At 30.9% G+C, this 23,480-nt stretch overlaps 3 protein-coding genes and 1 long non-coding RNA gene across 8 annotated transcripts in view; 3 read left to right on the top strand and 1 right to left on the bottom strand.

Moving 5' to 3' along the window:
- The window catches only part of LOC107020878 (chalcone synthase B), a 4,058-nt gene extending 2,637 nt beyond the window's left edge, over positions 1–1,421 (top strand). Inside the window, exon 2 of the mRNA XM_015221406.1 lies at positions 310–1,421. Within this exon, the coding sequence (XP_015076892.1) occupies positions 310–1,301 (992 nt within the window). The 3' untranslated portion in view covers positions 1,302–1,421. The remainder of the gene's footprint in view (positions 1–309) is intronic.
- Positions 1,422–6,287: 4,866 nt separating this feature from the next.
- Positions 6,288–7,275, top strand: LOC107020880. Its single transcript, XR_001456968.2, has 2 exons — positions 6,288–6,537; positions 6,898–7,275. It is a non-coding gene; the product is annotated as an uncharacterized LOC107020880 (long non-coding RNA).
- A 441-nt stretch (positions 7,276–7,716) lies between these two features.
- Positions 7,717–12,510, bottom strand: LOC107020881 (tRNA pseudouridine synthase A 1). The gene is made up of 6 exons (XM_015221407.2): positions 12,305–12,510; positions 12,116–12,224; positions 10,766–10,905; positions 10,322–10,684; positions 8,587–8,649; positions 7,717–8,463 (listed from the first exon to the last, which is right to left on the bottom strand). The coding sequence occupies exons 1-6, from the start codon at positions 12,374–12,376 to the stop codon at positions 8,227–8,229; spliced, it is 984 nt and encodes a 327-aa protein (XP_015076893.1). The 5' UTR covers positions 12,377–12,510; the 3' UTR covers positions 7,717–8,226.
- Positions 12,511–15,019: 2,509 nt separating this feature from the next.
- On the top strand, positions 15,020–20,143 carry LOC107020882. Of its 5 annotated transcripts, none has more exons than XM_015221412.2 (4): positions 15,020–15,087; positions 15,945–16,358; positions 17,112–18,959; positions 19,455–20,143. In XM_015221412.2, the coding sequence occupies exons 2-4, from the start codon at positions 16,009–16,011 to the stop codon at positions 19,537–19,539; spliced, it is 2,283 nt and encodes a 760-aa protein (XP_015076898.2). In that variant the 5' UTR covers positions 15,020–15,087; positions 15,945–16,008; the 3' UTR covers positions 19,540–20,143. The 5 variants fall into 5 exon arrangements, with proteins under 5 accessions (XP_015076898.2, XP_027773018.1, XP_015076895.1 ...); XM_027917217.1 differs by having other exon boundaries at positions 15,022–15,087; positions 15,890–16,358; XM_015221409.2 differs by having other exon boundaries at positions 15,022–15,087; positions 15,890–16,358; positions 19,458–20,143.
- The last annotated feature ends 3,337 nt before the right edge of the window (positions 20,144–23,480 follow it).

Genomic DNA, 23,480 nt, shown 5'->3' on the forward strand with positions numbered 1-23,480 from the left:
TATATATATATATAAATGGAGATAATATCTTTATTTCTGTTCAAGGTCAATTATGTAGTGCCAGTCACTTATTACTTGCTCCAATCCAATAATTCAATTAAATTATAAATAAGCTGGTTGATATTATATATTATTAAGGATATATATTGTCCTCTTCCACTCATTAAAGGAAAATTTAAAAAAAATAAAAAATATGGACATTAATATGGTAAAATGATATTATCCCATCTACTTTTTTTTTTAACATTTATCTATAGAAAATTTTTTTTTTTTTAAATAACTGATTTTATTTTTCATAAATAATTTCAGGCAGCAGAACAATGATTAGGAAAAGGCATATGCTTTTAACAGAAGAAATATTAAAGAAAAATCCTAATTTGTGTTCTTATAATGGGCCTTCCCTTGATATTAGGCAAGACATTTTGGTCTCAGAAATACCCAAACTTGGTAAAGAGGCTGCCCTTAGGGCCATTGATGAATGGGCTCAGCCCAAATCAAATATTACCCATTTAGTCTTTTGTACAAGAAGTGGTGTGGACATGCCTGGTGCGGATTACCAATTAATTAACTTATTGGGCCTAAGCCCATCGGTTCAACGATTAATGATGTATCAACAAGGTTGTTTCGCCGGTGGCACGATGCTCCGGTTAGCCAAGGACTTAGCTGAGAACAACAAGGGTGCTAGGGTACTTGTTGTGTGTGCTGAGAGCTCAGCGATAGGGTTTCGCGGGCCGAGCGAAGCTTATCCCGATAACCTTATCGCGCAAGCATTGTTCGGAGACGGTGCGGTCGCGGTTATAATCGGGTCGGACCCTAAAATGGGCCTGGAGAGGCCCGTTTTCGAGATTGTCTCGGCGGCCCAGACGTTTGTACCTAACGGGGATTGCCACCTTGCGTTACACTTACGCGAGATGGGCCTTACGTTTCACTGTACCAGAGACGTACCACCGACCATCGCGAAAAATGTGGAGAGTTGCTTAATAAAGGCGTTTGAACCGTTAGGTATTTCAGATTGGAACTCGGTGTTTTGGATTCTTCATCCAGGAGGTAATGCAATTGTGGACCAAGTCGAAAACATATTGGGCCTCGAGCCCGATAGGTTACGGGCCACGAGAAATATCCTTCGAGAATACGGTAACTTGTCTAGTGCATGTGTTTTATTCATATTGGATGAGATAAGAAAAAAATCTGCTAGAGATGGGCTGAAAACTACTGGAGATGGGCTGGACTTGGGAGTCCTTTTATCATTTGGGCCTGGGCTTACAATTGAGACAGTTGTGCTTCGTAGTGTGCCCATTTAAATAATGGGCCCATTATGTCTTTTTACTTGGGCCTGGCCTTTTATGATGTTTAATTTCATTTTCATTTTCTTTTGGTTGAAGTTTTTTTCATCTATATGCATGTATTAATAAATAATTAAGTAAAATATCCACTATCTCAAGAGATATTATAAATAATAAATATTATGACAAACTAATGTTACGATTTCTTTACGTGTTTGATATACGTTTTGAAGTTATATAAGTCAAAGTTCTTATAATCTAAAATTAATCTAAAGTTATAAAATGATCACTCCTGTAACTTTACGACGTAGAAATACTTTTTCGTCAAGTTTTTTTTTTACTATTCTATCCAAAATTAATATTATTGTTTTTAATTCACAAATATCTTTTTCTAAAACGAAACTCTAACTTCATATTCATTTTATAGTTGTCGTTTTTTCTTTTTCTTTAAGAATATACTATTAAATTTATAAAAAAAAATAATTTAAAAGTTAAGGGAATTTTAGTTATTTAATTGAAAATAGCTTATCATCATATTCTTTTTATATTGTTTTTGCAAACTTATGTGATGCTTCTGTTAATTTTTTTTTAGTGTTACTAACATTTATGATTCATCTCTAAAAATTTAAATCTTGATTCTGTTTACGAAATGACGAAAGATGAAAAAGCTTAATAGGAAGGCATCGACTCGATTAATTATAGTTTTCAAAGGCATGCATAGTGTAAAATATTATATTCCAAAGTTCATAAATTAGTTTAAGTAGTTATGCTATTGAAAAAAAAAATTAAAAAAATTAAAGGAATTGAAAATATAATACCATATTGTTCATAATTCACATCAAGTTGCATTGTTTAATTAATGAATTCATATGTTCTGTCTAACTAGACATAACCAATACCTAACAAAACATTAATATTGTAGGGAAGCTTTAAATGAATTGAATATTCCAAGTGTGACTATAGTATATTATTAAAAAATCAAAATTGTCGTTGTGGAGTGATAAATATTTTTTTTGAGTTTTAATCAAAATTTAAATTCAGATATGAATTTTTCTTTGTTAGAAAGATATGAATTCAAATATTTAATCAGACTAAATACAAACATCAATTACTCAATAGAAAGATAAAGGAAACTATACATATTTTATATACAATCATAGTTAACCCTTAAAATTAGAGTAGTCATAGGGAAATACGATAAAATGGATGAGATTTTTATATTCTTAATAAGATACTTTGTATTCGAGCTATCAAAACATTAAAAAAAATTGAAGCACATACTAGGCTTTCTATATCACGAATAATTAATCGACCAATAAATTTCAAATAGATAAAAAAAAAATAAGATATATAAACTTATCTAGACGAAGAACAACCTTCTGAAACAAGGGATATCAAAATATTACTTAATGTTATCCCTCCAATTCCCAAGTACATATATCTTGATAACTTTCCTATATCGTTATTTTTTCCTGATATTTATTTATATTGAACCTCGAGTAATTTATATTTCACGTCACATAATTAATATAACTCCTATTTAAGGGAATAGTTTTTTTTAACAAAATTATTTTCATATCGAAAATTCAAACTCGACATATTCAAATAAAAATGAATGAATGATATTCATTTCATCACAATTATACGTACTTTAATTAGATATATTTCTATAAATAAGATAAAATAAGTACCCCAAAAAATAATTAAATAATTATAGGGGACAAACACAAGGTATCAAGAACATGGCTCCTCACAGAAAATAACGTGATTTTATACAAGTTCAACATGTGCCACTCATTTTTTTTAAAAATTTTTTAATTTTATATTTATGGACATAAATTTTACCACCAACAAAATTACGATTAGATTCATTCAACTATAAAGTTAGTTGAATTTAACCAACATTAATATTTATTTAATTTTTTATGTCTAAGATTCTCTTGGAATAATTAATATATTCGTTATAGAAATTCTACAACTCAGAATGCACGCAGTTGTTATATAATTGGTAGGATCAATAATAATAATAATAATAATAAATTTTGTTTTTATAATAATTAATTTCAGAAAAAATAAAAAATTATCTGAACATAATTTATTTATTTTATCTCGAGAGAAAGTAACTGAATTTCTTAACAAAAGTGAGAGAGTTATATTCTCTTAAGAACGTATAGATAAATAATTTAATTTACAGACTCAAAAAATTTCTTCTATTTTCACAAATTTGAATTTATTCTAATTATGGGTACTTGTAAGTCCGAATGGCTTAACGAAATAAATCTTGTATTATAAAAATGTTAATCTTATATTATGAAAATGTTAATCTTATATTATTCAACTCACTTTAATCATTCAATTTATTATTAATTAATAAAAAGATTGTTACACATGAAGACAAAGTGGATGGCTACCACTAGAAAGAAAAAGAAAAAAGAAACATTAAAAAAAAGTTAAAAGGAATAAAAAGGAGTAATTTGAATTATAATTAAGCACTCTTTATTATCTTTTTACTTTAACATTATGAATTTGATTTTCATAAATTCCCTCCTTTACTCACTATATTTATAATTCCTATAATATCATTTAAATAATTCTGATATATTATAAACTAAAATAAAATAATGTTTCAGAAAATTTCTTTTCTCTATGTTATTAATTTTAGAATTTCACTTTCTGGACCTACAAATTATTTCGTATATACCATTACCTAGCTATACTTGATCATATAAAATGTAAATTGCCTCTTGATAGACGTTTTATTTTCTAATAAACAATATAAAATGGGAAAAGGGTCTGATATACCCCTTAACTTTGTTATTTGGAGCTGATATACCCCTCGTTATAAAAGTGGCTCATATGTGCCCTTACCGTTATACAAACGACTCACATATACCCCTGCCCTTACAAAATGGCTCACATATACCCTTCATTTAACGAAAGTTAAAAAATTAGTTTTAAATTTATATTTATTACTTCTAATTTTCTTTAAAAAATTATTTAGGGGTATATATGATTCTTCTATCAAAGTTCAAGGTATATTTTAATTTTTTTTCATACATAAATTATTTTTTGACTTCTTTTTTTATAATTATTTGAATTTCTTATTGGGAAACTTACATAAATATACAAAAATAAAAAAATATTTACCATTTATAGCAATAATATCTTTTTTTCACTTGATCACTTTTAATTCATATTGCAGATTTGACATAGTATTGTTATAAATGGTAATAAATAAAAAGTATTGCTAAAATCAGTAATTATTTATTAAAATGTACTAATTTATGTAATTTTTCCTTTCTTATTCTTATTTTGTTTTTTTCATTCATTCCTTAGTTTAAAGAATAAAAAATTAAACTATTTTTTTTTGTGTGTATTGTAATTTAATTTCGTATTCGAAGAAAAAATTTGGTCATCTACAATAAGTTTTACAAGAATATTAGTGAAATATAAATAAATTTGATTATCAAAATAATAATTATAAATTAGTCATTGAAACAAAAATAAAGTCAAAAAAAATATGTTTGACGAGGATTAAATTTACGCATATGAGATTATACTTTTTAGAAAAAAATATAAAAATTTAGATTTAAAATTATTATTTTTTTATTTCCGTTAGAGGAAAAGGGTATATATGAACCATTTGTTTACAAGTAGGGGTATATATGAGCCACTTTCATAACAAGGATATATCAGCTCTAAATGACAAAATTGAAGGGTATATCAGACCCTTTTCCCATATAAAATTGACGTCGATCAAACGCTTTTTCAAATAAACCAAAACTATATAAGTATACTTATTAGCTTCTATAATTTCATAGCTATCAAATTTGGCTACAATGTAAGTAAAGTCAACTTTGTCCCTAACCTAGGGTACCACCATGTGAATGATTTCATAGAAAATGTCAAAATACCAAAGTACACAAGTTGTACGCTAGGCGTTACTTGTCATCACCTTCGATTTTCGAGCTCGTAATCATTACTTTATTCATCTCAAATTATTTATCATTAAAAAATTTTAAATAATATTTATTTTATTTTTAATGAAAATTATATTTAAAAATTATATTTTAATAGTTTAACTGATTAATTATTTGAACTTTTACGAGAATACAATATTTCATTTCATAATTTTCACTTAAATTATCTTGATTAGCGTTTTCTTCGAAAACATGTAAAAGAAAAACACGATAAATAACGTGCGATCGATCTTGTAACGTCACATTCAAGAAGATAGAAAATGTTCACGTGCAAGGGTTCCGTAGCCATGTGGTTATGAGGCAGTCGGCACCAAAACTTGGAACTGCAGAGATAAGACAATATAATAATTAAAATAAGAGAGAGAAAAAGACCAACCACGGGAGTGGTGGATTACGATTCTCGATTCTTATTCAGATATCTCGAATGTTATTATAAAAATAAAAATAAAAATGTATTAAACATTTTATTTAATTTCATATTGATCTTACATAATGTGAATGCATATTAGTTTAATCAATAAACTTCAAATATCAGATACAATTAGATAATTCGATTTGACTTTTACATATTCGTATTAAGTATTTTTTTTAAATCTTTGTATATTGTATGAATATGTATTAATAATAAGTATTTTTTTTTATCTCATATTAAAGTTATCCATGTTGAAAGAAGAAAGAAAACTGACGATTGAAACATGTCAAAGGAACAGGTTCGACGCAACTGATTGACGTGTCTGCAACAAGTGTTGATGAAGAAGGAAGCTGAGGATTGGAACATCTTGAAGGAACAAGTCCAACGAAATGGACTACCTTCTTCTTCAACAATACAATGTGAGCTTATAGTAATAAAACGTTTTATTTCATATTGAAGTGTTACGTGATACATTTAAATTAATTAGGTTAATAAATTTCGATTATCAGATGGTTAAAGAAATATAAAATGAAAGAGATGTGAGAGTACATAAAGCTTATCTCACGGATCTTGCCTGCAATATTATGGCTCCCACAATATCCCTTTAATTAAATGTTACATATTATAGTCTAGGTGAGATGCTACATTCTCTCTCACTATATATATATAAACTCTTTTTTGTTCTTAGAAAATAGAGAGTTAGATGCAAAAACAACAAAGCTTTATATCAAAACAAAAAGGGGAAAAATGACTAAATGGGTAAAAACAATTACAACTCCATTTAGAAAAGCTAGAACTTTTTTCAATAATAATCAACAATCACCAAGAGATTCACCAAGGGAAAAGAAGTCACAAGAAGAAGGTATGTACAATTTGTGTGTAATATAGAGTCTATGCGTTTGCATTACTTAAGTCGAGAGTCTTGCAGAAATAGTTCATGTTATCATGCATATGTGTTTGGTCAAGAGGTAGATCTAGAATGAGTTTATTGTTATTAGCTCAAATCAATTAAACATTTTGTAAAACAAAAAAAAAGGTGTAGAGATGATGATTTTGATTTAAATCTTGTATTTGTCTTTTAAAATTCGTTTTAATTTAGAATTAAATTATCCAAAAGGGGGATAAAATTGAATTTTTTTTTTTATAAACTTCAAATTCTGAATCGGCTCCTGATTGGTTTGATCTTGTTTTAACAAATGTTTTGTTTTGTGTTAATTTGCAGAACAAGATAAGCATGTAGTAGATTTGCAAGGTGAAGTAATGGCTTGTGGATATGAAGATGTTCAAGTGATGTGGTCAATTTTGGACAAATCCAAAGCCATTAGAACATAAATCTTTGTTCTATTTTGGACTTCAATTAAATCAAGGCACATATTGTACATATTTTTTTATCATTATCTTGTTCATGTGGTGGCTAAATTGACGCCCAAAAAACAAGATTTTGAAAATTTTGATGATGTACTATACATACCCCTCCCCCAAAAAAAAAAAAAAAACACATAACAAGAATTATTTTTTTGGCTAATCCCCATGATCAATGAAAATCACAGAAAGTTTTTTGTATTTGATTTGCATTTAATTATAGATTTCAGTAATCAAATATTCATTCATTTTTTATCCAGATTGATATGTTATCCAATATGCAATTATTAACTTGATGTAAATAGATGTGGATAAGCTTCATTGTCGAGAGGGAAAATTATAACATAACTTTATTACCATGGTTTTCAAGCGTCTAATATTTAATTAGTGACACCATTACGCCGAAGCCATATTTAAATAATTAAAAAAGGAAATGAAAAAAAAGAGCCTATGCGAGTAAAAAATATTATCGTAAAAGCATCTGTATATAATCTAGTCAAATACTATAAGAGATGAGAATTGTGGGGTAGGAGTATGGAGCGGTGGGGATGGAGGCTGGGGAGGACATAAATCACGATCAATGTAAAAGGTCACCTGTGAAACTTGTTTTTCCTAACTTTCAAGAGAATTGAACGTGAAAAACATCGGACCGAACACACCCTTAAAATGCCAGATCCTGTGATAGAAGCTTCAAGCTTTGTTAAGCTATTCAAGAAACAAAATTCAGATACAAAAACAACAGACAAGACAATCACCAAATGATAATACTTCCATTTGCAGGAAAATGCACTACTGTACCTACAAAAGATCAGAGATAAATGCAATTTTAACTCAATAAAAGGAAATCACACCTAATCCAGGACACGACGCTCGTTCAGATGTGTCTACGGAATAATAGCAACCACAGATAACACGACCCCAAGCATTGCAAGACGAGCATGCAGAGCGCGAGATAGTATTGAGTGGTTGTCACTCTTGTCTATTGCCATGCATTCAAGCAATAGTTACCAAGACTGGAAGTGCTGAAATCTTGACTTGGTTTTCATCAATATTTGCAGCAACCATAAAAAGTACCATTAAGAAAAAAACGGATGAATATAACTGGCGCAAAATTCTTTTCACGAATGAGTGTCTATCAAAGAAGGGCAGAACCCATTCTGCATTCCTTCTTTGTTCGATTCTCAGCTAGTCAAACGAATAGCACCTTACATTTGCTTATACTATGGTGCCTACCAAAGCTACTAGCTGGGGAATCTGTTGGAGGCATGAGATGCTCTTCATTGTACTTGACAGTCTCGAGACTGAGTCCATGAGGTGGAAGTAACAAGGTATACTTTGCAAGTTCCTTCCTATCACGAGATTCCAAAATCCTAACAACAATATCTGGTGGAACTGCTTGCCGTCCAACTTGAAGCAACAAAGCTACCTGCAAAAGATTTTGAGAAAAATTACCACACATTATCTTCAGTGCTACCGTTCAAGAGCAGCTGAGATTCAGTCCTGAAATCATGACGAATACTTGGAAGTTTTTTCTTTATGGATTACATACCATGTTCCGAACTTGTCTATATAGGAAACCAGAACCTTCAACTTCTAACCGCAAAAGAGGTCCCTAAAGAAAAATACAACAAGATATCAAACTTAAGACTTTATTGATAGACATATGACAAGTAATGCCTCAATGGCTGCAGTTTCATACGCTCTAAGCACTGGCTTCGTCATTAAGCTATGAATACCAACGAAGTCAGGCTTTGGCGCTTATACCAAACATGGCTAAGTCTGACATCCCCTATTTGTTACTTTTCATTATTTTCTTATACAACTAATCCTAATCTGGGATTTTTCTTTTCCCTTTGTTTTCTCTCAAGTACTTCCTCATCTATGTCATTTCTTTCCTTTAATGTTCCCTTCTCAAGCACTGCGTAAGATGAGCATCAAAATCTAGTTACAGAAAACTAAAGCAATAAATCAATTTTGGAAGGATGAAAAGTGTGAGATTGGAAGTCTGAGGTGGTGGGTGATTGTGAAAGTCAGAAGCAGCAGTAACACCATGCTTTTTCCTTCATTTTCACTTTTATATTATGTTACGGGGTAAACAATCATACGAACTTACAAACTGCAGCCTGAAACATTTTTTTTGAAAAAGCACATGTGTTATATTGATAAAGAAAAACAAGCATATTAGCCAAGCACCAAGAATTTGCCTACTCTTACACTATACTAGTACAAATAATTAAAGCAATATATACAGCCATCAACTTCTGTGAAAAGTCAGTAAGATCAGATCTACATGAGAGGGACTGAACTCTATCTTTGAATGTTTTTTGTATCGAACACCATATTTTTTATCCTTCTTGTTATACAGAAATCCCATCTTAACAGAAGTTCTTTACTGACGCGGCATAAATCCAAGTTACAGAAGGTTGGACATCTTCCATCATCCCATGGTTTGGATGGTGGACCCGGGGTGGGTGCTCGTAACATTGTGAATAGTTCAAGGGTAGAGGGTAATAAAAACTTTTTAAGGGGGGGAAATGTCCATAGTTCTCCATTTTCCCGCTCATATAAGATAGCCTAATGTGGAGGATTTGCATTTAGGATAAGATAGTTTCACTATTGATTGTAAAACTAAATTTCTTTTGTATTTTGCCATCTTATGTTCATATATTTGCTACTCACTCAGTATGGCATTTTAGAACTTACAAATCAGAGTTACTTCCTAACATTATGGAGCTATAATTTTTTTCAAAGGAACAGTTCCAATATAAATACTACTAGTGTTGACATGTACTCTATTTGTTCCGCCTTGTGTGTGCATATGTACTACGATATAGACACACTTCGTAAACAATAACATTATAAGACATTCTCAAAGTCATCCTCATGTTAAGATGTAATGGATTTTTTCTACCCAAAGGTAACTTTTTTTAATCAATTTCTTTAATACATTACTCATGGTATTAGATTAAATTTTTAATTTCCATGCCTAGCCAAAATATGTCAAATAGAATGGGATATAGGTGAGGCTTATAAAAAAATTGTACTTCTTTATTTTTGGAATTTGTTAGCATGAACTTCAAGAATACAGACTCGTTGAGTTTCTTAAGCTTGGGGAAGTCCTGATGCACCTAATAACCGAATTTTGATATGAAACCCATATGCATGTACCTTGAGCTGTGAGCCAGCTCAAAGTGTATTTTGTGTTGACGAAGAAACCCACCCTCACTGCAAGCCATGCAACCTAATTGATAAGTCTAATATCAGTAAGGGGATGAATATAGTACCTTTTCAACAACATCAAAGCGCAATATCGTCTTCACTGGATTTGGCACCCGGTCATTTCGCGATGTATTGGCAAAGGCAGAAAAGTCATGTTTCCCCACGAAATGCTTTGCGGCATCTCTCATGACATCAGCGTTGAGTTTATACTCACTATGGTAAGCATAGTGCCTCAAGAATGGGTCCATGATAGTGGAATTATATACTTGGTAGCAATATATCTTGCTTGTGACAGAGAAACGCGCATGAAACTCAGGTCCTGCAGGGCTAAATTCTCTAACTCTGATGTCAGAAGGAAGAAGACCATTTATAGCTCTATGAACGCCGTCTAGTGTTCCATAGTTGAAAGGTGTAATGAAATGTGCCACCTGAAAGCCAAAGTTGGTTCTAAGTATTTATTTTGATCATTTCTCTTGGATAGTGAGAATCCATTGACAGGGAAAGCAGACCTGACCCCATGCATGAACTCCTGCATCTGTCCGGCTCGCACCAACTACACAAAGTTCTTTACGGTTTATTTTCGTATTTTTAGTCAGAGCTTCTTCCAGAATGCACTGTACAGTTGGTGTCGACTGCTGATACTGCCATCCTACAGGATACTCATCATTCAGGATTATAGAAATAGAGCAAAACTGTATCCCAACATACAGGCGCAAAAATATAGGCAATAAAAGAAGTATAAAAACATTTAGAAGGTAAGCTTAACTTCTTATTATCTTAGAAATCGTTGTGCCTTATACAGAGCAAAAAAAAATTGAAAAAGGATGATCTCAGAGAAAAACAAACTCAAATTACCTACATACACATTCTAGGAAGAAATCGAGAAACAGAGAACAAATGGTAAGGTGTCAAATTTGCAATTACTAGTACCTTCAAAATCTTACTACACCGTTTGACTTGCCTAGTTCACTTCATCATGGTTCACTTGATTTATTTCTAGTTTAACATTGGGTATTGTTTATTTCTATTTATATAGCATACATTAGATACTACATCAAAAACAGTACTAAAACTCCCAAGTTTTAAACTTCACATTGATGGGTCTGGGGAAGGTATAGTGTAAGCAGATCTTTACAAGGTAGAGAGGCTGATTCAGATGTAAAGAAGACATGTCAACTAATAAGGGAAACAATAAAGAGCATCCAGAGAAAGGGAACACTATCAACATCAAAATAATACGAAACAGAAATCAAAGAACAACAACTACGAGAAAAATGCTAATACTACGAAAGACACGGTGTTCCAAACTACCACCCACCCTATCCTGCCAAAATAAACTACTCGATAACCTTCTACACTAATCTGTGACCTCTATATCCTATTTAAGGTCATGCCCTCGGTAAGCTGTAAGATATGTCATATCCTGTCTAATCATCTCTCCTGAATACCTCTAGCGTCCTACCTATACCTCTCCTCGCACCCACTATAGCCAACCTCTCACAACTCCTCACATGGGTAAACAAATTGATTGGAAAGATATTTATTAACATCACAAGCAAAGAATGTTACTAACTCTCCGAATAGTAATTCGATTCAAATGGATGTAGTACAATCTTAGCAAAATGAACTATGTCCAGTAAACATGATTTTGAGATTTTACAGCACTAAACAAACTCTCAACCTCAATTATCTACTACATAAGAAGGCAAAACTGATATATTAACAATGAGAGCAGTAACCTACCAACTTGTTAAAATAAAATGAATGCGTGAAAACCTAATTAGAGTATAAACACTAAAAAATTCAGAGATTTCAACCCTCAATTTTCAATCTGAAGTAACACGAAAAGAGAATGAAACCTGAAAATCTGGTACCGTCGTAAGCAATAACTAATCGCCATTTATAAGCTGGTAATGTCAGTTTCACCGATTGACCCTTATTTGAATCTTCATCCTTTCCACTACAATTCTATTAGCAAAATTTCACATCAATTAGGGAACAAAAATAAAGTAAATTAGAGCAAAATAACTTCCCAAAATAGCACATACTGAGATACAATTTGCTGAATTTTTCTCGAGATTCGAAAGTAATGGAAGCGCCAAAGCTGCTGAGAAACACATTCTTCATTAACGTTAGCTCAATTTTTCCAAAATGAATCCATGAATTATTCCAGCAACTTTTCTGCTGGTGAGCTTTGAGCAAAGATAATCAGAGTTTTATCTTTAGGCTAAAAACAGCCAAAGTCCAAAAAAAAAATATTACACAATATATATAAGATATTTTAATTCTCATTTTTGAAATTAGTGAGATTTTAAATCTTTTAGATTTTAAATCTTTTGAATTTAGGATAACACTTTGTTTGAATGGTTATTGCGTATTTTTTTTCCGTAACGTATCTTATTGTATTATGTTATATTATTATTTTTTTATATTAAATACAATATTTGAGTAGATCGAATTATTTTATCATATATTTATAATTTAAATGATAAATTTATTTCTGAAAAGTAAGATATTACGTAAGAGTTATTATGAAAATTATAAATAAAAGATAAAATATGATTATTATATAGTAATAAATAAAGATCAAATAAAGAAAAAAAATATTAAAGTAACAACATCATCACACTATATTGATTATTACATAAAATAGATTTTTTCTTTTTTATTATCTAATGATGAATTTTAAATTACCTTTTAATTTTTTTTTCAATATTAAAATTATCATGACTATAAATTTGAAGTAGTAGCAAAAAGATGAGATGATAGCTTTTCATAAGATGACTATAAAGTGTTTATATGATCTTAAGAGTAAATTAATTTTAGCGAATTTGAAATTAATTGAATTTTATCATGGAGATCAAATATCAAGTGAAGTTAAAAAAAAAATGAATGTGTTGAAGACATAGTTTGTCGAAGTAAATGAGATTTGACTTGAAATAGCTAGCATATCAAATTAATTGAAATTTGCCTTCGTTTATGACGTGTTCAGTTAGCGACAAATTTAGAGCACATCTAATGAAAGTTCATTAACTTTTGCAATGATTTAAGAAATCAATTATTTTTCCGTTTTATTTTATGTTGAATCAAATTAATAACGAAACTCATCAGTCTTAAATTTTAGAATGATCTTTGTGACGGTGATGGTATATAGTGTCACACAATAATTTTGTTATCCACACAACTTAAGAGCTATGTTGTAAATTGTCTTGGTATTACTAATTCATAAAAAATAATTACTCTACGTACATTTGATAAAAGTGAAACGATACTGAAAAAATTGATTCTTGTCTAAGGAGAAATGATCAATTCCTTCCAAAATTGTAAGTTCTCTTCATATTAGTTTCAATGCTATGTGCTTGATCAAATGTTTTTTCCCTTCTTGGTAGCTTTGCTATTGCCTATTTTCTTTAATTGTACTCAAATTTTTCTCAAATTCTCTAAAAATATTGTCTTGTTAGAGCTAGACAATCTCTCATTTAAGTTTGTGTCGTAAGAGTCAATGATTCGTTGAGATTCATCTCTTAAAGCTTTGATGGACATAGTTACTCAGTATTTGTGTCTGGTAAAAAGTAGCAGGAATGCATAGAATTAATTGAGGCATAGTTTACTTGAACGTACCACGATTATATATGTTGTATTTTCCTTTTTCACACAATGTATTAAGTAATCCAAATATGTGTTCCATAAATATATTAGGTATAGATAATTTATATAGAGAGATTTTGAACTTCGCGATCATAAGATTAAAAGTTAATTTAATGACTAGGGTATAGAATCTTTATTACTTATTTGCACACAATAGTTAGATGGATGATTTTAAACTTCATGGAGAAAAAAGTAAGTTTAACAAATGACTTCTGCGAGAAAAAAGTAAGTTTAACAAATGACTTCTGCTTATAAAAACGTTAAAAATTTAAGATTATTCATTTTTAAAATTATCAAGTACAATTTTCTTTTTATATATTTGCATAGTAATTAAAAGACAATCATCTTTTAACTTTCTTCATACATAGCTAGTTAAGAAGTTTCAATATTAAAATCACCATGATCGTAAATTTTAACTAATATAAATATATTTTTATGAAAAGGTTATTAAGTCTGGAATTTTCAATTTTCACCTCGTCTTTAAGAATGACGTCAATGAAAAACATAGCGTGTCAAAATAAATGAAATTTGACTTGGCGTGACGTAATATAACATATTAAAGTACATTATATTTGAATTGATTTATAACGTATTCAATTAGTGACAAAGTTAGAACAAATTGGATGAAAGTTCAGTTACTTTTGCAATACATTGAGAAATCAATATTTATTTTTTTAGTTTGTTTTATGTGACTTCCAATTAATTTCAAAAAATCATAAATTTTAAATTCAAGATTCATCTTTATATTAATCATAATGATACGTTATATCACATTAATGAAATGATTTGGTTCTCCACACAATTTAAAAGTTATATTGTAAATACCTATACAAAATGATTGTTCTACACACATCTGATAAAATTGAAACAACACGAAAACAATAAACTCTAGAGCTAAGTTGTAAATTGCGTTGGTTTTATCAATCTATTAAGAATGATTTTCTCTACGCACATACGATAAAATTGAAACGACGCAGAGAAAAACAACTCCAAAGAAAAAAGGGGATGAAAATGATATATCTCAAAATATTGAGAGAAGAATGACATTTTTGCAAAGTTTTAGGTCATAAAATGAAATAGCTCAAATTGCAAACTATTCTTCTCTATATTTCTCTCTATTTTTTTTGCCATGAGAAGATAAATCAACAAAGCAGAAATTATGAGAATGCCCCATCTTTAACAGGTAATTTCATTTTCCCCCCAATTTTAAGGAAATCTAGAAACCCAATTTTGCATTTGTTCCCATAAATTTTCCCTAATTCTATTTCTTGTCTAAACTGAAATGATAAATTACTTCCAAAATTGTAAATTTTTCTTCATATTAATTTCAATTCTATGTGCTTAATTACATGTTTTATCCCCCTTCTTTCTGTTTTTCTTTGATTGTACCTAAATTCTGCTCGTACTCTTTCAAAATGTTGAGCTCTTATGTTACTTTAATGAATATAGTTACTCGATACTTGTATCCGCTGGAAAGTAGCAAGTATCCATACAATCAGTAGAGGCTTATTTTGTCCATAAGTTATTTCGAAATAAATTATTCTGGATGTGGAATAGTTATCCATCACTAATATATAAATAATTTACCTGTCAAATACATGATAAAATAATCTCGCATTTTATGCTGGAATTATTATACTTTATACCTCACACCAAGCTATAAGTGAATTGATTAGTTTTAATAACACACACATAACATTTTTAGAAAATCCGAACAAAATCCGAACAAAATAACGTAGCATTATAATTCCTTTTCCCCATGAGACCTTATCATTTAAGCTTTAGTTACTCGATACCTGTGCTGGTGGAAGGTAACAAAGTATCTGTAGAATTAGTCGAGGTGCAATGTGGCCTGGGATTGAAGCTTAGTTTCAAAGTTGTTACTCCAACTGTTAAGACTGTTATGTTGTTCCCCTTAGTTATAACTTGTTAGTACTTAATATGCTAAAAGGTTTCAACTTTTCAACTATTTATCTTTTGCATAGGTTGCTATTTTTGTTATGCAATTAGTTCTTAGCTATAGTATTGCTGCAACATCAGGAGCTGGTGTCAAATTGTTCGTCCAACGTTGGTTTAGCAGACATTTTATGTTGCCTTCGTCGTGATGGCTGCAAAAAAAATCATTGCAATATGTCAATCTGGTGGAGAATTTGTGACGAATAATGAAGACGGTTCTTTGAGTTATATGGGAGGGAATGCACATGCTGTAGACATCGATGAGAATACGAATGTGGATGCCTTTAAGCAAGAACTAACAGATACACTTAAGTTCAACGTTGATAGAATGGCTATCAAGTATTTTCTTCCGGGGAATAAAAAGAAACTCATCACGGTATCCAAAGATAAGGATTTACAACGTATGGTTAACTTCTTCAAGGATTCCGAGCAAGTAGAAGTCTTTGTAGTTGCAGAAGGAGTTGCTGCACCCAATGTTTCCAATATGCTTGCTAGCAGGTGTTTTTTCTTCTTCTTATGGTCGAGTTCAGTTTCTTTTCTTTCGTTTTCTTACTTGTATTGCTGCAGATATAAATAAATAGAAGTGTTCTCGCTCTAACGGTTTAAGATTTTAAAGATAGTGGACGAGGTTTCTCAAGCTTCAAAGGGTGCTAAACCAAAGCATAAGCTTTAACTTATAAGGAAACATAAAGGGGTAAATAGTATTAGAGCAGATAGAGATTTTGAGCTCAATTATCACTCTTACCATTAGCAAGACTACTTCTACGTGGAGTTAGTCGATGTGTGTGTAAACTAGCTCGAACACCATGGTTATTAAAAAGAAAACAATACTTTCCATGTGCTTGGACCAAGTAAAAGAATCAAACCTGCAAGTGAAGAGGCACGTTGCAGACATACAATTGTTCCCCATCTAACAACTTAAGGTTTTAGATGAGATAATACGCATAACATATTTTGAACATGCATATCTTGAATATTGTTTTTTCGTTTACCTTTTTTCTACAAATAGTTAACCTTGAATTCCAAAATTTTCAGTTCAATGTTTGTGTTAGTGATTGCTTTAACTTAATGAGGGTGTTTGATAGGATGCATTAGAAAAAATAACGCAAGGATTAGCTTTGTGTATTATTAATGTCTGCATTACTAATGCACCCTATCAAACGACCCCAATATGTGAGAATCAGGACTTTCCTTTACTGCAATTTGATTTCTAATGCATCTGTGTCCTGCTGAATAATTCACGTCGAGCAGGACAACTATGTCCGAGACAGCACTTTCTCCTGCTACCCCTGTGGATTTGACAAACCGTGACAGTCAGCTTGTGGTTGATGCACCCTTAGATATTCTTCCGAGTAGCAATGACGACAAGCACCGTAGGGCAGCTACACAGTGGGAAAACACTATTACTGGTGTTGACCAAAGATTCTGTAGTTTTACTGAATTTCGTGAAGCTTTACATAAGTACTCAATTGCCCATGGATTTACATATAAATACAAGAAGAATGATAGTCACAGAGTAACGGTTAAATGCAAGTCTGAGGGTTGTCCTTGGCGTATATATGCATCAAGGTTGGCTACCACCCAGCTGATATGTATTAAGAAAATGAATAAAAACCATACATGTGAAGGAGCTGCTGTGAAAGCCGGATATCGAGCAACAAGGGGATGGATGGGAAATATAATTAAGGAAAAGTTGAAATTTTCTCCCAATTACAAGCCAAAGGATATCGCCACTGACATTGAACGTGAATATGGCATTCATTTGAACTATTCTCAGGCGTGGCGTGCAAAAGAGATAGCAAGAGAGCAACTTCAGGGTTCTTATAAAGAAGCATACAGCCAGTTACCGTCATTCTGTGAGAAAATCATGGAAACTAATCCCGGTAGTCTTGCTTCATTTGCCACAAAGGAGGACTCGAGTTTTCACCGGCTATTTGTCTCCTTTCATGCTTCAATATATGGTTTTCAACAGGGCTGCCGCCCTCTTCTTTTCCTTGATAGCACTGTTCTCTATGCAAAATATCAAGGAACCCTGTTGGCTGCGGTCGGTGTTGATGGAAATGATGGTGTCTTTCCAGTAGCTTTTGCCGTTGTAGATGAGGAGACAGATGACAACTGGCATTGGTTTCTTTCTGAACTTAAATCTGCTGTCTCAACCTCTCGACCAATAACATTTGTTTCTGCTTTCCAGAATGGTATAAATGAGTCATTGTCTGATATATTCAGCAAAGATTGCTATCATGGTTATTGTCTTCGGTACCTTGGTGAGAAATTATATAAGGATCTGCATGGGAGGTTTTCACATGAAGCAAGGCGTCTTTTGATCCAAGATTTATATGCTGCTGCTTATGCTCCAAAAGTGGAGGATTTCGAGCGCTGTGTTGAGAACATAAAGGCCATCTCACCTGATGCTTACAGTTGGGTCGTACGAAGTGATCCTGATCATTGGGCAAATGCCCTTTTTGGTGGGGCAAGGTATGACCACATGACTACTAACTTTGGACAACTTTTTCGTGAATGGGTATCCGATGTGAGTGAGTTTCCAATTACTCAGATGGTTGATGCCTTGCGAGGGAGGATGATGGAACTGAATTATACAAGGCGTGTTGATTCTAATCAGTGGCTTACAAGATTGACACCTTCTATGGAAGAAAAGCTTCAAGATGAGACGTCAAAGGCAATATCACTTCAGGTATTACACTCACATGAGAGCACATTTGAGGTCCGTGGTCAAGCTGTTGATATAGTTGATATTGATAATTGGGACTGCACCTGCAAAGCATGGCAGCTTAATGGGTTGCCTTGCTGCCATGCTATTGCTGTTCTCGAATGTCTGGGAAGGAGCCCATATGATTATTGCTCCAGATACTACACAACTGAGAGCTATCGTTTGACATACTCAGAATCAATCAACCCGATACCCCTTCTGGAAAAGCCCGTCATAGCTGAAGTAGACGTGGAAATCATGGTCAGCCCTCCTCCAACCAAACGTCCACCTGGCCGACCAAAGATGAAACAACCGGATGCAGTTGATATACTTAAACGTCAACTTCAGTGTAGCAAGTGCAAGGGCCTCGGCCACAATAAGAAGACATGCGAGTAGGTGTTTCTGACACTCAAGCTTGCAATTTTTTTTATCTATGTTTCCTCTAGACTAGCTTAGTTATATTTCTTCTGTTTCACCTTCCAATTCTTCCCATAAGTTCATGGTATTCAAATTGTTTTCTATATTAAAAAAGGTAAAAATCATGCGTATGATATTTACTTGTTTTACATGATTTTACAGTCTTTCTAGATTAAATCTGTTGAAATGATAATGGTGTTTTTCTCCTACGAATTCTGTAGTGTTAAATCATATCTCCATGTTGTGCTCTTACCTCCCTTTTCTGATTGGTTAGCTCTACTTGATATGTTTGGACAAACAATAGTAAGCCTTGGTTTATAAGTTGTCTAGTAAGATGATTTTAACGTCGTTTGTAAGTATATGCTGATATATATTTGGTTAGCTTTGATTGTATATTAACCTGCTACAATGATAAATATCTTTTATGCATATGGCGGTCTATGACTCAATGTCGTCATTTCTTTTGGAAGCAGGAAGGTAAATAAAATTGATGGATCTGATCCGCTACTTCTTACTGGCGCGGTGGTAGCTGAAGAACCTGAAGTCACTGCATGATATTTGGTATCTTCTCCTCCTATGTATATAAGAAAGTCTTTTGTCAAGTTTAGATACTTGTCTTAGATACCTTTTGGGAAAGAAGTGGATGGGGTATATCCAACTGTGAAATGGGCAGTTTGAATTCGTATAGCCAACCATGACTTGCTTGAGATGAAGGCGTAGTAGTAGTTGTTGTTTGCAATTCAGATTATGCAACTAGAATGATGGTGGTAGTTATAACAGCAGGATCAAATGATATTTTCAAGTCTTCGACCATAGCTTTCTCGAGTATCTACCTTGCAGGATAGACAACAGATTGCCATAAACAAATCAAAAACGCGTTTGTTTGGATGGGAATAATATGATGCTCCAAGGGCATTGTGATATTGAAAAATGATTGAATGATTCAAAGAGTTTGCTCCCATTCTATCAGCAGTAGAAATATACTTCAAGAATGTATAGAGATTCAAGTATATCTCTGCATATTTTCATGTGTTAGTACTTTGCTTTGAATGTTGTCAATGTTATTTAGTGTGAGATTATAATATGATAGGTAGAATAGAAACAGAGATAATGTGTTTCTGGCTTCAAATTAGTAGAATTTAACCTTTTAAATTTTGTGCTTTTGGTCTTGGGTAAACTAGATTATCAATATGGCCAAAGTATATATTTTGGTTGTATATATGGTGTATAAGAATAGTGTATATATTTGGTATAAAGTATAGGCATAATACATAAGTGTACCCTATAATCTGTCTTCTCAACTGACATTTAGACTCTTCAACTTTGGGTTTGCACAAGTTTGCACTATATAGTTGAATGAGTAAACACATGTGTTCTATCTGGCAAAATATAAATCGGCTTGATTATATTTCACGTGAATTGCCACGTATAGGACGTGTGTATCTACTTATTCAACTTTATACAAGTTTATACTTCTGCTTGTGCACAGCAGAAGTTAAAGGGCATATATATATCGATTGAGGCTAAGTTAAATGGCATGTTTACGTGTTATGCGTGGAAGTATACACTATTTATACAAAATGCACATATTTGGTATAAGAAAAACTACATAACTAAACAAACATCCGTAATATATTTATGAAACCACACACTACTTTTTAAAGAATCAGACAATCACACGCTACTTTTTAATTTTATAGCGGAATGTGTAAATTCTTCCTCTCGTTCGTTTCTCCCCTCCCTCTCTTTCTAAATCGTTATCTTCTTCAGTAGTCGTGTTGATTGATCGTGTTACTAATCATAGTCTTACCTAGCTCTGCCCCTGATACAACATCCTATCTTCGCCCCTGATACTATAGCATCTGATAAACATGATTTGATATAAGTAATTTTTCTATTAAACTAATCCATTATTTCAACTTAAAATATATGAAATTTTAAAATATGTTAGGAGTAGTTTCTAAAGGCTCATTATGTTTTCACTCACAACATTTCAATTGTATATTCACATTCACTTAATTTCAAATGTATATCTTTTTTATAAACCATTTAATTTCCTACATGATTTTGTAAAAATAAAATAAAAATGTCTCTTCCAATTATTAGACATTTGACCAATTGACATGAAAAAAAGACAATTTTTCCACCTCCACTTTAATATTGAAAAACATTTTCAATGGGGGTACTAAAAAATGATTAATCATTTAACTATCATGTCTAAAATGTGTGATTAAAAAAATACTAGAAAATATGAAAGGAATTTTGATGAAAGTAAAACCCCACAAAAAAGTAAACAATGTGGTTAGATAGTTAATTCTTTTTTGGTGGCTTTTTGACTTTGGTTTTGATTTACATTATGAAAAGGTGACATAAAATAATTATGACAAATAAAATATTTTTGAAAATTATTTTCGAAAGAAACAAAAAAGTGATTTTGTTTAAAGATTTTTGAACATAAGCGATTCAAACTATTGTATCTGAATCTCCTTTTTATTTTTTTTATCGTTTGATGAATGTTAAATGGTGAAAATATTCACATTGCTATAGTTGTAGTTGGCAGTCCTAGGTAAGTTGCGATAAAAATTCTTGTTGGAATAATCAGTGCTTCAATTTTCGAAAAATAAATAAATTGATAGGCTTATTATAAACCTTATATAAATAGACTAATTAGGACATATTTATTTTATTTTCCTAGTTTTTCTGTTTAGTAATCAAATTTTATATAACAAATTAAATATTGTTCATACTCAATAAATGAAAATAAAATTATGTAATAACTAAATGCCACCAAGATAGATTGAACAAGAAGAAATTTAAGATAAAAGTATAAAACTAGTAGAAATTATATGTTTTTGTTCTTCTTATTATTATTACTAATAAATCATTTGATAAACATAATCTTATTATATCACCACAACCTAGAAAATAACATATATAATTCAATTTAATTCGAACAAATATACATTATTATCAAACCAAAATTATGTATATTCATCATATATCTTATAAAGTTATTCACTTTTTTCTTCGATAATAATTTATAATATTAATTATTATTATTGTTATTATTATTATTATTAACAATAATAATATTGGTTCCCCCACACGAAAGATAAGAGCCACAAGAATGGCGTGGTTGATAAATAAAGGTAGAAAATAAGAAACATCACACATGCATAAAATTGACAATTGCTTCACTTTTTTTTTTTTTTACTTTAATCATTTAAATTAATAATTCGTAAATCGCATGAAAAAATTAATTAATATTAGATAAGTTTAATACGACGAGTTCAATAATAAGGAAAATGAATGATGGTATCCCATACTTTTATTGGATACCATTACTAAACTAATTCAGCCACTCATGAGAATATAAATTTTAGGTTTTAATATTATATATTATTGGGTAAAATGAAAAAGTATTTTAAACACTTAAATTTAAGTTAAAATAATAAAAAATAAATCAAAAGTCATAATCTATATGTCCAATCAAACAAGCCAAAAGCCCTATTGAATCGTTTCTAGTAATGTGAATTATTTTAGAAAAGAGTTCAAAATATATTTAAATTTTGATCGAAATTATTATAACAATTTTAAATTCTGGGTAGGATCTATTATTCCTGTACTATCTAATACTGTATTTTATATATAGGTGTTCACGTGAACATCATAAATATTGTCGCATCACAAATAGTAACTTGTCCAGCTGAACATTCATATATCTTTAAAATATACGATTAAATAGTACCGAGGGTAATAAATCCTGCCAAAAGTTCGAAATTGTTACAATAATTTCGATCAGATATTTCAGATCTTTTTTCTAATTCTTTTAATAGTATAGTCAATATGAAAACAAATGATATTTTTTAAAATTTTAGTAATAATATAACTCTAAATTTTCAATTTTCATTTATAGTCACATAATTTATATCTACCATTTGTTTTGATCACAAGTTTTTTTTTATAACAAAATCCTTTATTTTAAATTATGTATTCAATTAAAACTTTGACATAGATTGAGATTGATAGAATATACTTTATGAATAACGTATTTCTTACGTTCAATTGACTAATTTTTTTTAAAAATAAATTACTTATCTTTATTCTCCAATACATGACACACTTAATTATCTTCACAATATATTCATTTAGATCACATATAAATATTTTTATAATAATATTTTTTATTTACTTACGAATAAAACTTAAACTTATTTAGGTGAAAAATATTTTCTTACCCACTCTTAGTATAACTATGCTCTTTCCTCTTACACTATGTTTGGATCATTATTATCCATTGTATTGTATTGTATCGTTACTATGCCTACAATGTTTGTTTTGATTGTTACTTAAAATGTATTGTATTGTATTGATAAATTTCGTTGTTAGTAACAATGAAAATCCCTATTTTATGGAACAACCTATTTGGTGTGTTCTCATTGTTACTTAATTTCTCTTTCCAATTATATATTTACATAATATTTCAAAATACTATT

This window comes from Solanum pennellii, chromosome 5, assembly GCF_001406875.1.
Source record: "Solanum pennellii chromosome 5, SPENNV200".
NCBI classification, from domain to species: domain Eukaryota; kingdom Viridiplantae; phylum Streptophyta; class Magnoliopsida; order Solanales; family Solanaceae; genus Solanum; species Solanum pennellii.